This window comes from Pseudopipra pipra, chromosome Z (assembly GCF_036250125.1).
Source record: "Pseudopipra pipra isolate bDixPip1 chromosome Z, bDixPip1.hap1, whole genome shotgun sequence".
Lineage (NCBI taxonomy): Eukaryota > Metazoa > Chordata > Aves > Passeriformes > Pipridae > Pseudopipra > Pseudopipra pipra.
Window position 1 is genome coordinate 9963838 of NC_087581.1, and position 16355 is coordinate 9980192.

At 55.5% G+C, this 16355-nt stretch overlaps 1 protein-coding gene across 1 annotated transcript; it reads right to left on the reverse strand.

The window, feature by feature from the left end:
* Positions 1 to 189: 189 nt before the first annotated feature.
* On the reverse strand, positions 190 to 15786 carry LOC135407650 (carbonic anhydrase 9-like). The gene is made up of 12 exons (XM_064642878.1): positions 15578 to 15786; positions 8603 to 8626; positions 7296 to 7466; positions 4989 to 5131; positions 4239 to 4331; positions 3916 to 3982; positions 3467 to 3624; positions 3186 to 3324; positions 1049 to 1075; positions 844 to 870; positions 613 to 706; positions 190 to 486 (listed from the first exon to the last, which is right to left on the reverse strand). The coding sequence occupies exons 1-12, from the start codon at positions 15708 to 15710 to the stop codon at positions 423 to 425; spliced, it is 1140 nt and encodes a 379-aa protein (XP_064498948.1). The 5' UTR covers positions 15711 to 15786; the 3' UTR covers positions 190 to 422.
* Between the last annotated feature and the right edge of the window lie 569 nt (positions 15787 to 16355).

Consider the following 16355-nt stretch of genomic DNA (forward strand, 5'->3'; position numbering starts at 1 on the left):
GGGCAGGGCTGGGCTGTACAAGAAGCCTTGTGCTGCTTACTCTGGAGCTCTGCCCAGTGCACAGAGGCTGATGCTGTCTCTGCTGGTTGGGAAGGGGTCCCTGCATACCCTTCTCCACTGTGGATCCAGCTGCACCAGGGTGCTCTTTCCTGCCCCACAGCTTCTCACAAGAACAGCAGAGAGGTCTGGTACCATGGGTGGCTTTTACTTTGTTTTTTTTCTTTTTTTAATAGTTTTTACCTTTTTTATAACAAAAATATCTGTTGGGGTTAAATGCTGCCCCAGGCAAACAGTCCATGTGGGCAGCCTGTGCAGCCAAGGGATGCTGGAGCACTGGTTCATCCTTGGCCCGGGGTGAGAGTGAGGGGAGGTGGGGTGGCAGCTGAACCGGCGGAGCTGGCACTGCCACAGAGGTGTGGAGTTTACGCAGTGTTCTCGGTGCTGGCTGCGGTGTAAATGACTTTGGACTTGGTTGGTGAGTCCAGCCTGGTGGGGTAAGAAAGAGGGGGAGAGTGTTAGACCAGGCAGAAGGTCTTGCTGCCCGAGACCACCCTTAAGCCCCCTTCTCATGCCCTGGACCAAGGCCCCCTTCTGCATGTCCCCGTGTCTCACCGTGCATTCTGGCTGCGGTGCTTGTAGATGTACAGCAGGAAGGCCAGTGCTGTGACAGCAAAGAGCACCCCGAAGAGCACGGCCAGCACATCCCCTACAAGCCAAGCAGAGCCATGTTACACTGGGGATGGTCCCCAGCAGCTACTGTCTGAGTGAGACGAGGCAGAGAGCAGGCTGGTGGCCCCAAGGCAGAGAGGGCACAAAGGAGCAGCCTCGACTGAGCACACTTACCTGCATGAAATGAGCTGGAGTGTCCTTCTGCAAAGGAGACAAAGACCAGAGGGTGAGAACCAGCAGCACGGATGCGAGCTCTGCCCTGCAAAACCCACTGTGGCTGCCTGCCCCCCAGCTCAGAACATGGCTTCCAGGACCCCAATTCCCAGGCAGGTACACCCCCCGTACACCTTCTCCTCCTTTGTACCAGCCCCTCACCTACCTGCTGTTGCTGCTGAACCGTCACTACCTGTAAGAGAGACAGTACAGTCAGGAGGTTGCTCCAGGTGTTCGGGGAGGAAGTGTCAAGCCTGCAGGCCTTCGGGCCCCACTGCCAAAGCAGGGCTGCCTGAAAGACTCCCCATCACCCATGAGCAGGCCGGGAACAGCTGCCTGCAGCATCCCCAGGAGCTCACAGCATCTTGCTGCAGGAATCCCAGCCCTGACACCCTGGCACAGAAGCATCAAGGGAAGGATAGAAAAAAGGATCCCTGAACCACAGCCCACACAGAAGCCTCGCTGAGCCCAGCCAGAAGCCTCCCCTCACCATTGCTGTTTCCACCATCTAGGAAACACAGGCAGGGTGCCGAGCACTGCAGCACCCCATGACTCTACCAAACCCCACAGGAGACCCTGGAGAGGGACATGGGGTGAGCCCAGCAGGCGGTGACCATGGGGACAGTTGCCTGTGGCTGGGTGGACAGCTCCTCCTGAGGAGGAAGCAGCCGTCCATTGCGGGCAGGGCACCCAGCATGGGGATGGTTTAGTGGCTCTACATGCAGGGAGGGAGCTGTGCCGGGCAAATATTTACCCAGCGTAAGAGCATAACTTTTAAAGAGCTGCACAGTCATCTGTACACGGCTCGGGTATCGCGCGCAGAGTGGCACTATCTGCGGGCTGTATCCAACTGCGGGAAAGCCGCCACCTTCACCCAGCTCCCAGGGGCAGGAGCGGTTATCCTGAACTGGGAATGACAACAAGCATGGGCGCAGAAGGTGCAGCTGCAGGCAAAATGAGACGTGACCCCCCAGCACTCCTCACACCTCAGTGCTCACTGGCCCCAGGGGTAAAGCAGGCAGTTAGCACTGATGTGGGGAGAAAGCCCCAGCAATCCTGTGCACTCAAGACAGGGGATCAGTGACCTCATCCAGAAGTACTGGGACATTGCCCTGGCAGTTCAGGAACAAGGGCTTTGTGGCTTTGTTGTAGTGCGGATTTTTGGATAGGAATAGCAAATAAGGAAAAGGAAAAAAAAAAGGTAGAGCTGGGCAACTCCTCCCTTGCCCCAGCATGGGCACCTGGAGGTTTTGAACAGTGTCTGCAAGAAAGTGGTAAAAGAAAGGCTTGGAGGTAAATGGAAAATATGATAAAGTATCTAACAGGTTTACCAAAGATAGAGCGTGCCAGCCTAACCCGATATCCTTCTTTGATAAGTGATATTCTAGACAAAGAAAATGCGGTAGATTTTATCTCTCCTGGCTTCAGTGAAGCATTTGATGCAGTGCCACATGGGAAACTGCTAGCCAGGCTGAAGACCACAGTGATTAAAAGCCTACAGCCATCAGCAAGCTGGCTGTAGGTGGAATGGTGAGGGAAGTGCCTTGCACCACACTGTGTGGTTACTGAGGCCTGGGACAAAGCCTGTGTGCTGTTCCTATTAGTCAGCTCGACACAAGGTGCAGGAAATGCCACCAAAACAGAAAAGAACAGGATGTTGAACAGAAAAACCCCTGTGACCTCAGGGAACAGCAACGGGCAAAAATTCATTGATGCAGTGCGATAGTCACACCTGAGGATTAAGAGTAAATTCTACTCATTCCTGGAAACCACCAATGCAAGAAAAGCCTTCAAGGACAAACTGAGGACAGGCAGACAGGGCTGCCTCAGGCAGGGGACTGTGTGCCTGGTTGGGATGTCTGTGTGGCCCCACTGGCAGATTGCAGCCTTCAGGAGGGGTCTCCAGCACTGCCCTTCCTGCAGGGTTTGGATGAGGGGTGCTTGCTGCAAGTTTGTGCCACCAACAGCTCCTACTGAATTTATCTATTGCATTTGGGACTGAAGGAGCTAGCTGGGATGCTAGGACCTGGATGTTTGCTCTTGAACATACATCCCCTAGTCCTCCTACTGTTATGTCTGCAAGACTAAGGATAAACTAAGTTCCTAGAAACAATCTTTCCCAGGTAGGGTGAAAGAAGTGCAGGAACAGAGGAGAGCAGGACCCCAAGACCACTGCTGGGCAGGTCTAACCCAGGCAAATGCTGCACTTTTGTAAGAGGCACAAAGCACTGATTCCTGCTCCTTGCCCCGTCTCTGCACCCCTGCAGCTGGGCACAGCCTGAGCACGCTCACACACTCCTTACCAGGAGTGTGCTTCTGTGAAGGCAGGGTGGTCTGGAAACTGGCCAGCACCCATCGCCCGTGCAGGTCCTGCACTGGCCGGTAATTGTTCTGCAGGAGATCGCTGTCATCAGTCCTCAGGCTGCTCACCAGGACTGACATCTGGAAGGAGAACAGTGTGAGCAGAGCAGCATCCATCCCCTCTTTGGGAGCCAGATGAGCTGCAGGGCACCAGCACAGATGGTGCACACTTGCAGGGAGAGGCTGGGCAAGACCTAGTGTGGAGCTCGTTGCCCTGACAGACCTGGTCACGAGAGAGCTTCATGGTCTGGTTGAAGATTGTCCACTTCACTGTCTGGTAGCAGGGAGGGGTGGTCAGAGAGCCATTGTAGTGGAAGTAGAGTTTCAGGTTGTCAGGCAGTAGACCTGCAATGTTGAATCCGGACACCAACACTTGCTGCCCTGGGAGAAGAAACACCATAGGAGTGACCTGCAATCCTTTGCAGGACAACAGCATGGAGATCATGGGCAGCCTGGCACTGTGTGTGCCACTGGAGAAAGAGCAGTGAGTTTCCCCTGGAGGCATGTGGGAGCAGAGGGCACCTTGGAGCACTGCTTCCATAGGAGCGGTGCAATGCTCCCCTTCTCATGTACACACAGCAAATGCCTGCTGCAGCTTCACTCTGCCAGGCAGTGGGTTTCTCTGCAGGGCTGCAGCCCCTGAGACAAGCACTACATGGGACAGGGCCTTACCTACTCCTTCGATTTCGTAGAGATGCTCAAGTATCTCCTGATAGTATGGGTTCTCACTTGGCCCAACCTGCAACACAGAGACTCCACAGTTATGGCAAGGACAGGGGCTGAAGGGAGACCACCCAGTGATGGCAGTGCCAGCAAGGAGGTGTCACTCTCTGTGAGAGGCAGCCTATCCCCATGACCCCTTCATTCTATCAGCACTGCTCTGCCCTCTCTCTCCCCTTCTTCCAAGGTGCATTTGCATCTTTGACAGTCCTCAAAACTGTGCCCAGCTCTGCCACCCCAGCCCCACCCTCCCCCTGCTGATCTATGGGACTCACCTCCAGAAAGGCTCCCAGTACAGCTAGGCCATCTGGGCGAACCATTGCCTCCTTAAAGCTGTCATACTTGGTGTTGTAGTGGACCACGTGGATCTGAAAGGGAAACGTGCAATCCCGATGTAGGATGGGCACTGATGGGAGATGCTCACCACTCACAGGGCTCCAGCCTTCTAAAGCAAGGGCTGGGAGAGACGTGCACATGTGACAAGCACCCCTCCTGGGAAGAGAAAATGCTGGTGAGACCAAGGAAATGCGCTGCTGCAAAGCAGCCAGCAGGAAGGTCTGCTTGCAGGAACTTCCCCAGCCAGGGACAGCAATGTCCTGCATACCAGAGGCTCATACTGCAGAGCTGGTCTCAGTTTGAGGACAGCAGCTAGAGAAGGAGGGATAAAACCAGATGGGAGCTGGCAGAGCAAGAGGACAGTGTGTACAGAGTAAACAGTCCCTGCAGCTCCCAAAGCAGGCCGCTCACAGCCTCCAGGGGAGCTGGCTTCCCCAGCTGGGGACCGCCACAGCTCCTGCTCCATCAGCCCAGGACGAGGCTGCAGCGTGAGTCTCGCCCAGCACCAGAGCGTGGCCTCTTACACTGAACTCCATTGCTGCAGAGCTGCCTGGGATCCTGGCCGGGGGTTACAGCCTTCGTCCAGCGACAACGAGAGCCATGGGCAAGGAGCATGACAGCCCTCCAGTGCCTTCCCTGCCCAGGACCGTGAGGAAAAGGACTCGTCCACCACCACGAGGGCTCCTCACCTCAGCACCAAAGCGTCGCCCGTCGACGGTGTGCTCCGAGCCAGGAGCCAGCAGGGAGCCCCAGTGCAGGTGCAGCTGCACGGCTCGGTACTGCTGGGCATAGCCACCAGTGATGGCCAGTGACTCAGGCAGCTCCAGGACAACTGCAGAGGCAGAAGGAAGATGTCAGTCAGTAAAACACGAAGCCCAGTCCACCCCACAGGGACACAGAGGAAATGTCTCAAGCGAAACAGTCACCCTGAGCTTGTGGAAATTGATCATAACAAAAAACCCTTGCTTTCCATCTTTCATGGGGCTACGGGCAAGCCTGCCAATGTGGCAGGGGTCAGCTTTTGACTTCAGATTGTAGGACACTGCAGTAAATACGTCAGCTTCGAAAACAGCTGCCATGAAAATGCTGGAAAGTGAAGAGCCCCTCCGCAAAGACTCCCGGGGCCAGCTCCAAGGCAAATGTTATCCAACAATTTATTCAGTAAGTGAGAATAATATAAAGAGACCATGGACAAAATTCGTAGAGAAAGATATTGGCAGAGTGGTGAATACCTATGAGAGCAGGGCAGCTGGACAGAAAGCTGCGGAGCTTGGCAAGCTGAGACCTTTCAAATAAGGCAGCCTGCGAGTGTCTGACAGCACTGGAGCTGGTGGCATGGAAGCATTAAATATTTTTAAAGCACTTAGAGCTCAAATTTTTGCCTCTTTGGATACTGTAAATTCATATTTCATTTTTCTTTACTTCAGTGTGGTTTATCCAGCTATTTTGGACTCACGTTGCAGTGTGGCAAAGCTAAAGCTGAGTTACCTGGATGTGAGGCAAAAACATCAGGAGCATCCCTGGACCCTGTGAAAGGCTGTCTTATCCTTCTAAGCACGTCTTCCTAATTTTTAATATAAATTCTTTTCTTTTCTCCTTTATAGGTGAAGTGGCCCTTAGTAACATCACCAAGCTAGGGCACAGATTCGGGATTAACCACGTAGCAGGGCTGTGATGAGTCATTTGCCATCTCGAGTTCCCTGCCACTTGGTTCAGAGATAGAAAACTCAAACACAGGAAGTGGGAGACTGCTCTCTCCCTGTGAATTTATCTGCTTTTACCTTTCTTTTGAATAGCTGCATCATTGCATTCCTTCTCCCAGCTACCTGAGTCATTTTCAGGCCCTTTAAAAAGCTTATGCAGCATATAAACTTTATGTTACCAAAATGAGTAATTGTTCAAATATCTTACTGGACTGGCAACTTTTTATTTATTTATGGCTTTTCATAAAGCATGCCAGTCATTGCCACAATAAAAAAAGGGATTTTATAAGCATGGGAGAAAGTACTTCCCCCCTCCCCGGTGAAAATGCTCTGTCTGCTTTTCTAAACACCAAGCAACACCAGATGCCAGGGTGTCTAAAATAGCAACTACTGAGCTCAACTAGCTTAACTCTGCAGGCACGTTAGGGCAGGAGGCCACAATAAGAGCTCTGTGCATGCACCACGCAGCTGATCGGACCATGCACAGCGAGTCTGACCTCTCAAATTTGCTGTACACACAGGTCAGCTCCATCTCGCTTGCTACCAGGGCAAGGAGGTGCCTTATCTCACCATCAGCAAGTTCCTAAGTCCCTTTCTCCACAACCTTTTCTTAGCTTAGCGACTGGCAGACACCAGCGTGCACAGAACAGTCTGCTGGCTCCCAGGAAAAGCCGGTAGCAACCAGGTCAGACCATCCCCAGAGGGGAGATGAATGGAAAGATGTGGTTTTCCTCCATATCTGGCATAACGTGGCTGATACTAAAATAACATAAGTTGTGTCCAGACTTTCCAAAAACCATTCTAAAACTGGAGAAAGGAAACAAAAGATGTGTAAAAATTTCTTAAGATCTTGAGACAGCATCCTTAAGCACAGACTTGAAGAAGTTGATCAAAGTTGAGTCCTAAGAGACAGACAAAGGTAACTTAAAGGCTAAGTCACATCCAGAGACTGATGAGTCCTTTGAAAGCGAAATGCAGGGGAGGAACCAGTGGCTGCAAACCTGAGTCAGAAATACCAGGGACACATTTTAAAAGGAATTGTGGAGTTTAACAAATTTCTAGAGCTAGCTCCCAAAGGGTCTGGACATCTCCAGGTTTCTCCCCTCATCCAGGAAAACACATGGACTTGGCTCAATGCTTCCCTTTTGGCTTTGAAGGCAACATGACTGCAGCCTGCAAGAGTACCTCCTTCCCAGAGCCCAGGGGAAGGGCATCAGAGAAGCCTGGTCCTGCTGGGAGAGTCTGGGCAGCCTCTGCATGTGTTTCTGCTTCTGCCCCTGCCTTTGTACCCACCTGTGTGCCCATTGTTCTTCAGCACAAGCTTCTCACTGGCAGGCAGGCTGTATCCAGAGAGCTGGATGGGCCGCAGGTCAGGGCTGAAGATGGTCCGAGCTGTGTCAACATTGATGGGTGACTGCGTGGTGCCCCCACAGTCCGGGTAATCTGTATCCCAGTGCTCCCGGTCTGGTGCAAGAGGGAAGAGAGGGAGTGTCAGTGAGATCGCCTGGGTAAGGAGACCACCAGAAAGAAGGTTTGGGGGGTGGTGGGGAAGGGGACGGGCACTGGCCAGGGAATTATCCATGCACGTAAGTTTAGATTCCATGAAGTTAGCTTGGGAGCAGATCCGTGCCACCATGTGACTGCATGCAGCTGTATCAGGAAAGGTCTTGGAGCAGGGTGAGCTGCCAGGAAAGTCTATTTTTGGGGTGTTTAGGAAGAACACACGAAGATCATTTACAAGTGGACTTGGCAAACTGTGGAGCTGCTGCCCTGCAGCTCATCACACACTTGCTGTCTTGCACAGCCTGGCCTCTGGCAGGTATCACCCACCCTGCCATTTGAGCAAGGTACCACCGTGCTGCTGGGCTCCGTGGCAAAGGGCCAGCTCACGTGGCCGGGGTGGCTGACAAACAGTGCCACAGCTGGGATAAGCATGGCTGATGCCCAGAAAACTCCCTTTGTACTGCAGAGGGCTGCTTCTAGTGTATCATGGGCCAAAGCAAACCCAGGCTTGTCTCCAGGCCAGACACTCGCAGGACCTCCTGTAAAGATGGAGCTGGGCATTAGCAGGTCCAAGCCAAACCCCAGAGTGGTGGTGCAGAAATAAGGGGTGCATTTGTGATAGCACTGCAGTGATGACCATCATGGGTGCTGTGGAGAAGCCCCCCAACCCATGATGGGAAGGCAGGGACAGGTAGGACAGGGAAGGAGGATGACAGAGGGCAGAGGTGAAGGTAAGCTAATCCCTGGGCAGGTCAAAGTCCCAGCAGGGACTGCAAATCCAGCCTGGAGAGCCCAGCCTGTTTTTCTGCGTGGCACAGGATCAGGGGAGCTCCCATGCAGGGAGGAGCCCTGCCCTGAGGGGCGTCCCCCCACTCCCAAGGAGCTGGGGAAACCCTCCTTGGAGCTGCTGCTTCCTGCTGAAACCAGAGCAAGCCCTGGCTCTTCAGCCCATCCATGCCTGGGTTCGGGCACTGTGTCAGGGTCAGGCAGGAGTGAAAGGTGAGTCGTGGAGTCCTCTAATCATTAACCACGGCTGGCTCAGGCCCAGGATCTGACGACTGGTAGGAAAAAAGCAGGAGTAACTGTAGGGTATTTACCTTCATAGCTCCAGTGACTGTGGCCTTGAAAAAAAAGAAAAGAAAAAACCACATGAATGGAAGGTAAAGGTTGTCAGCAAATGCAGCTCTGCCAGGCAGCACTCTCAGCCACAGCAGCAGGTCACTGGGATCCCACTGCCTTCAATCCCGCTCCCTGCCTTTTCTTTCCCACTCCTTCTTCTACCCTGGCAAATGGTACTGCCTCCTCAGGGCAAGGCCAGGTCCCCTGCAGTTGGTGGTCAGAGGGAAAACCCCAGGGCCTGACATTTTGTCATCATCCTTATAAAGGAAAAATCAGCAATATTGGCATCCGTCACTAAGCAGATGTACCAGTGCCTTGGCAGCTACTCTGGAGCCGCCAAAACCTCCCATTGTCCCAAGACAAGGCATTTCAAAAGTGCAGGTCCCACATCACAAGGAGTTTGGGCAGCAAGATGCACTGCACCATGCAGACACCCTCCTCCCACTGGAGAAAGAAGCCCTGGGACTCACAGCAGAGGAAAAAAACGAGCACCAAAACCTTGTCCTTACATCCCTGAGTGCTTCTACCATGGGTACAGTCTGCCACAAGAAAATGTGCTAGGCCAAACGCTCATCTCCTGTCCCAGCAGCCCTCTATTGTAGCTCACTCGACCACCGAAATGCCCACACAGAGCTGTATAAAGGTCCTACCATGCAAAACCTTTCCATAGGAAAAGCAGGAGGGAGGACGGGGGGAGTCCGTGCCAGGACCTCTGCATGTCCTATGTCACCCATGGGGCATACAGTGGCCACAGCAGGACAGGCCAGGCCCTGAGCTTCCCAGCTGGTGATGTGCCCGCTGTGCCGATCCAGAGGGGGCAAAGCCCTCCTGGGCAGGTCCTGAGGGTACAACAATACTCAATAGGCTGACCCTCGCACCAACACTCTTCTCCAGAGCTGCCAGCAAAGCTGGATTCCCAGCATGTCACTGGAGCTGGCCTTAGAAGTGCACAAGAGCCTTTTCTCAGATGCTCTGACCAAACATCTTGGCTATCACCAGCCCTTCTAGGCAAACAGCTCCAGGCAAAGGGATGTGGGGCTCAGATTTGCCACAAACAGGGAAACGTGGCCCAAAAAGATTATGCACCTGCTCTGACTGGCACAACAGGTAATTCATGGGCTCCTCCTCTGACTTGTCCTTATCAGCACGCTCCTCACTGCAGACAGGCTGTTGGCACATCCCAGCCCACAAGGGCAGGAGCAGAGGGTGCTGGGATGGGACAAGTCTGGGGCAAAGGGGGGCATTCATACAGCAGCAAGAGGAGCATTTAACAAGTACCATCCAGCACCAATACCACCTCTGTCCCTTGGTGGGGCCAACTGCCTGCCAGGCTGGCTGGGACACAGGAGGGGCTCAGCAGGCGTTGGTTCAGTCCCCATCCCTGCCGCTGACAACAGCTATCGACAGCCACTTGCTATTAATAGGAGTGGATTCCAGCTCGGGGGTGAGAAAGGAAGAGAGAAGTTTTCCCAGGCCCAGATGTCCCATGCAAGGCCCCAAGCGCAGCAGGACCCTGCCCTCCTCTCAGCAAGGATCCAGGCATGGGGACTCCTGGGGGTGTTTGGTGCATCTGCTGGAAAGTGAAGGCCACAGCCAAACTGGGCTGGAAAGTTCTGGAGGGTGTTTAGGGGTGCTATGTTTTGCAGATCTTGAGGCTTCCTCCAGCTTCACTGGTGACTCACCTCTGCAGCATTTCTGACTCTCAGGAATCACTTGCCCAGGCACTGGTATTCCTAAAGGCATAGGAAGAAGGAGCCACAAGCAGAGGATTGGGCAAGCCACAGCTGCCTGCACCAGGCAGAAACACATGTGCCCCAGGACAGGCTACAGTGCCCTCTCCATGCCTCCCTGGCACTGCCCTGGGATGCACCCAGCTGTGCTACAGCAAGCTGAGATCCATTCATCCTGTCCTCCTTGTTCACCCAAAGGTAACCTGCTCCACAGACACTGATTATGCACCAAAATCCAGAGAACAGGGACCTTCCTCTGGAAACACCCTGTACCTTCTCCCACTTTGCTTCTCCTGCCCCTTCTGGCACTACCTGCATAAAGTGGACATGCTTTGCACATAAGAGCCACACTTGCTGATTCCTAGGCAGGATTCTCCTCCTGCAGTACAAGGGTCCCTATCAGCATGGGGAGCCACCCCAAGGAGCACTCACATTGGGACAGTCCTGGCACAGGTAAGGCCCAGCACCCCAGGGCTGGCACATGGCTCACTGCACATGCCTCAACTGGCACAGCCTGCCCCAGCACCCCACTTTCTGCTCACCTCCAGGGACTCTGCCTTGACAGAAAGCAGCTTGAACATCGTATCATAGATTGAGCAATAGCACCGTGCTGACACCTGCCCTGCTGTGTCAGCACTGTGCCACCCACCCCAGGTTCCCACATTCCCCAGCACCCGCCTGTTCCCACAGCCATGGGGGATCCAGACCCCCCTCGCAGCCTCCTACCAGCTCCGCTCAGCAGCTTTAAACACCCCAAAGGCTGCACCCAGGAGTCAGTTCGATCCATTCCAACACAACAGACTTTCTCAGGGGTGTCTTGGCATCAGAAACAAAAGGACCCAGGAGCGCTTATCCTGAAGCTACCTGAGTGTGTTTCCCCATCCCATGGGATCTGGGTGCAGTGATGGTGAAGCCAGGCCACCCCCTCAGGGAGGCATTTCTCAAGCCCAGCGGTGCAGGGTTGGGTCCCCTTGGCACACTCACGGAGCACTGTAGGAGAGCATCAAGACAAGCCCAGCCCTGGAGCCTGGTCAGGCTCTCAGCATCTGCCCCAGCCTTGGCACGGCTCAGACGAGCCCTGCACTACTCCGATCCCTTCCACATGGGGGCATTTGCAGTCTCGCAGCCCTTTGCCATGAACATTAACCCACTGCCCTGCCCAAGCGCTGATTTGCATAATTTCATCTGCCTCCCACACTTCCCGCCGGAGCACGTCTTCTGCCTGGAAAAACTGCATAGTGCCAGGTCTCCTTTCTACTGAACTGCTGCCACTCACCACAACAGACGTGGCTGCACCTTGGCAGTGGGTCTTTGCATGCCCAGCCCTATCTCTGAGCACCCACAGCCCCAGCAGGGACTGCAAAGCACTCCCAAAAACGAGGGGGGAAACAACCTTGGTGATGTGATGAGCACACTGGGAGACAACATGCAAGAAGAGGACTGCTTGCAGGAGTCCTAGCGGGAAAACACAGGAGCTGCCTGCCCTTGCAGGCAAGAACACCTCCATGCTCAGCCCCTCCAGTTCACCTATTAACCACCACCTCCTTTCCTCAGCAGCCCACGATCCAGCCAAGTTTCCCACGAGTTTCCCCCCTTCACTCCCTCCCTTTGTGCTTTCTCTTGCTCTTGCTCGCTCCTACTCGAGCCCTCCCATTCTGGGATACAGGCAGTGCTGCAAGTGCCAGCTCCCTTCCCTCCTTGACATCCAACACCGTCCAACAACACTTTCCTGCCGAGTTCAGGCAGACGCTGCCATTACCAGCGTGCTGTTCCGCATGTCCTGCAGCCCGGGAGGAGGGGTAGGAGCAGCTTTTGTCAGGGTGAGGAGCCAGCACAACCACTGACTGCAACAAATCTCACATGGGAAAGGCACCGATGCAGCAGGCTGCTCACAGGAGATCTCACCAGAGCCACACGGGGATGGACTGTGCACCTGAAGGACTCAGGATCATTTGCACAGACCCAGAGGGCAGCCTCGGCAGAGCCAAACAATAAGGAAGGAGCCCAGAAGGTTTGCCCTATACATCTGCACTCCCCATCCTCAGTCTTTCACATTTTAGGGGATACACTGTTGAGGCTGCTGCAGGGCACCTAATAACACTGAAACAAACACGTGTACTGTTCACAGCATGGATGCTGCATGACAGCAGCACAGCCATTGGTGCTGCCTGCTTGCCTTGAACTCTGGAATTCCGATGGTTTGTGTGTGGCAGGCAGGGCATCGGGCTCACTTCTAGCTCTCTTATCAGCTGTGATCAGGCACAGGGCACGCTGGGATCCTGCCAGAGCTTCTTCTCCCCTTTGACCCAACTCTCAGCCATACCTGGGGCAAAGCCCTGTGGGATTTCAGTTTGCAGATGCCAGGTAAGGACTACCTTGCTGTGCCCTGTCTACAGATCAGTCCCAGGCTGTGAAGAGACCAGTGGAGCTCATGGCCCAGGAAGGACAGTAAGGTTATTCCTGACGGTCAGTAAGGTAGGAGGTATGAGGACACACAGAGATGCACAGAGTGCAGGTCGCAAAGTAGGGTTCAGCCACAGCACCCAGGTCCCAGCCTACAAAACACATCCAAGCACCGTGTCCCTTGAAAGCAATAACCTGACCAGGGTAGCTGGGCTGTGCCACTGTGTTCACACTGCCCATGACCAGCTCTCCAGATCAGTTTGGGGCAAGCATGGTCTGGTCTGGGCAGGGTCTCTGCAGGGTGGGTGCATACCTCAAACACTCTTCTGCCAAGCCCCACAAGAAGTCTCTTTATGGGAGGGCTGTGCCATCCCAGCCCTACCTCTGCCCTGGTTTCTCCGTCCAAACACACACCCCATGCGGCGCCCATATCCTTTCAGGACACCACCCCATGTGCTGCCCATGGGGGCACTGATCCCTCCCAAGCCTGCACTAAAACCCCTTTGTTTTTGTAAACTCTGACCCATTGCAAGCCTTTGGGATCAGCCTTTAATCTGCCACTAGTAGCACAGGTTGCTGCAGGGATTGTTCTTTGTTCTCCTCGGGGAGGATTGCTGGGGCTGAGGGGCCTAAGACTACACCAGTTCACTCCGAGAGGGGCAAGGGTTTGGGTGGAGGAAGGCATAGGGCAGGCTTTACTCCAGGGCATGTTCCTGCTCACTCTGAACCCAGCTGCCCCAGCAAGTGCTGGGGGAAAGAGGAAACAATTACAGAGTGCTGGAGAGAAAGGGCCATCCCAACAAAAGGGATAAAAATGGGGAAATCCCAGAGGACAGATCAGTGCTTGGAGCTGGGGAAAGAAATGAATAAGGAGTATTAAGCAAGGAAAATGGGCTCAGCTGGAGGAAAAGGAATGAGCAAGAAGTATCGGGGAATGAGCAAGAAGAGGACACAGAGCAAGACACATCTGAACAGGAGGGAGAGGAAACAGGCAGCAGTCAGAAAGGGAGTTACAGTTTCCGAAAGACACACGTAACATGAGACTCGGGTCTCTGGGCAAGCCAGAGGCTACTCAGGGAGCAACCCCATGGCAGAGCTTCAGTGTCAACCCCCAGACATGTGCTGAGTGCCCAGGGCTGGGGGGACACCACCCCTACCTCGTCCACAAGCCTCAAGAAAGTGGGAACCAGCTCATCGCCCAGCAGAGGTGCCGAAACACGCACTTGGCACCTGGCAGGAGCCTTGGAGGGTTCCAGCCACAACCTGCTTCTGGACTCCGTCCAGACCTTCACCTTCTAACACTGGTATGGCATGGGCCAAGTTGTCTGTTCTGTAGCTACCTCCATGCCACCGCCTTTCCCCATCTCCATCCCAACCTCAGTGTTCCCAACCACCGATCCCAAACCCCACGCAGTGTCCAGCAGCTTGCTGCCAGAGCAGCACACCAGTATGCTGAACGCAAACACCCTCCCACTCTGTGGCCGGGGTTACTTCACCTCTGTGGCAGGGACCATCTGCATCCCCATCTCTGTCCTGTGCTCAGCCCAGCAAGAGCAGCTCGGGTAAGAAAAGTGATTCATTGCAATAACAAAAGCAGCTCCTGGCACCAAACAATTCCTGGTCCTTACCACAGGGCTGCTGTCCTGGCACAGGTCAGGACAACTCCTTACCAGAGGCAAAACCAAGGACACTGAGCTATGAGGCTGAGCCCGGGAAACAAACCTGCGGGCAATGCAGGGACAAGAAGTGTAGCCATGGACAGCAGTGTCCCAGTGCAGCGCTCAGCTCCACGCGAGCAAATCCACAGCACTCGCCCAAAACCCCTGCAGAGCGCTGGCAGCACCACTGTCTCCGCTCAGAAAAGGTACCAAGACCAAACACCCAGGACTTTTCCCCTGAAACTGTGACCCCGAAAGCCCCCACACCGCCAGCAAGGGAGGAGGAGGGGCACCACCTCGCAGCCCTGAGTCCAAGCACGTCCCCCATCGTCAGCCATGGGGCATCCCCCTCCAGCAGCGCCAGACTCCGTCCTCGGTGGGCTGCAGGGGGACAAGGTGGATGCAGGGCAGCCCAGCAGACAGGCTGCGGGATAAAGGGGACCGGTCGGCGTTCACCACGCCGGGGTGCGGGGCTGGAACCTCCGGGGGATCCCCGGGAGCAAGCAGGGACTGCTTGGTGCACAGCGCTGGTACCCCCGCCCCAGGAAGCCGTGAACCCCCAAGTTTGATGCAAAAGGGACTTAGTAAGAGAAAAGGGCTGCTCACAAAGCGAGGGCTCAGCCTCTGGGCAGAGGTCGGGCCGGCCGGGCCGTACAGGAGTTGGCGGGAGCAGGGACAAAGGCAGGGACGTGCTGGGAGGGGGGGCAGCGCCCGCAGCTGGGAGATGCTGGGGGGACACAGCTCCACAGGGGAACCTCACACTGGGGCTCACCTGGAGCCCTAACAACGGTGCATCAGGAGGTACAACACCTCCCCCCTCCCTCCCCCAAATCAAGCAAGGGGAGAACTCCCCACCATTGGGGGCACCACCCTCTCACCCCAAAAAGCATCGGACATCTCAAATCCAGCACCACTTGCATTGGGGCGCCCCACACCATCAAGAATTCCCAACCCAGCAAGGTGGGGGGTAGGAGGGTAACCCCCTGCATCTGGGCACCCCATACATCAGGGACCCCAAACTCAGTATTGGGGTGGTCCACGCGTCAGGGTGCCCAGGGACCGGGGAGCCTAAGCCAAGCGCTCCGAGGCGCACCGTGCACGGGGACCCCAAACGCAGCCGCGGGGTGCACCACGCCCCGCGCGCGGGGGGACCCCCGCTCACCTTTCCCCGGGGAGTGCGGGGACCCCTCGCCACCGTGCTTCTGGTCGTTGTCGCTCTTGGAGCTGGCGCGGCCCAGGGCGGGCAGGAGCAGGAGCGGGAGCAGGAGCGAGACCCGCAGCGCGGCGCGGCTCATCTCCGGCAAGTGCGCGGGTGCGGGACGGCGGCTCCGTGCCTGCCCGCCCGCCCGGCCGCACGTAAGTGAGAGCGGGCGGGGAGGAGGCGGCGGCTCTGACTCACGCCTCCGTTACCTTTTATAGGGGCTGGAGGCAAAGTCTGCAGCCGCATGGTCCGGCCAGGTGAGCCGTCCAACGCGAGACTCGAAGCCGCGGTTCCTCGCAGGGGTGCCCCTACCTCACCCCAGCCCCCCGCCGGGACATGCGGTGGACCCTGGGGCGGGGGAGTCCAGTCGGATCCTCAGACCTCTCAGGCAGGGGTGTTCCCACTCCTCAGAGGTGGGGTTGGCACCCCTCAGTGGCGAGAGTCCCTCTTCCCCAGCAGTGGATGAAGGACTCCTCAGCCACAGGTGTCCCCTCTTCTCAATGATGAGTGAAGGGTCTCTTAGGGGTGGGTGTCCCCTCTTCTCAGTGATGGGGTTGGGACCCCTCAGCCATGTGTGTCCTCTGTCCTCAGTGACAAGGTTGGGATCACTCTCAGCCATAGGTATCCCCCTCTCCTCAGTGATGGGGTTGGGAACCCTCAGCCATGGGTGTCCAAACTCCTCAGTAGTGGGTGTCTCCTCGTCTTAGCAACTGGGTTGGCACCCCTCAGCCATGACTGT

Coding starts and splice junctions, on each gene's coding strand:
- LOC135407650 (XM_064642878.1), bottom strand. CDS start 15,710: ATGAGCCGCGCCGCGCTGCGGGTCTCGCTCCTGCTCCCGCTCCTGCTC. Junction 3,625..3,915: donor CTACGAAATCGAAGGAGTAG/GTAAGGCCCTGT, acceptor TTCTTCTCCCAG/GGCAGCAAGTGTTGGTGTCC. Junction 487..612: donor CACCGCAGCCAGAATGCACG/GTGAGACACGGG, acceptor TTACCCCACCAG/GCTGGACTCACCAACCAAGT.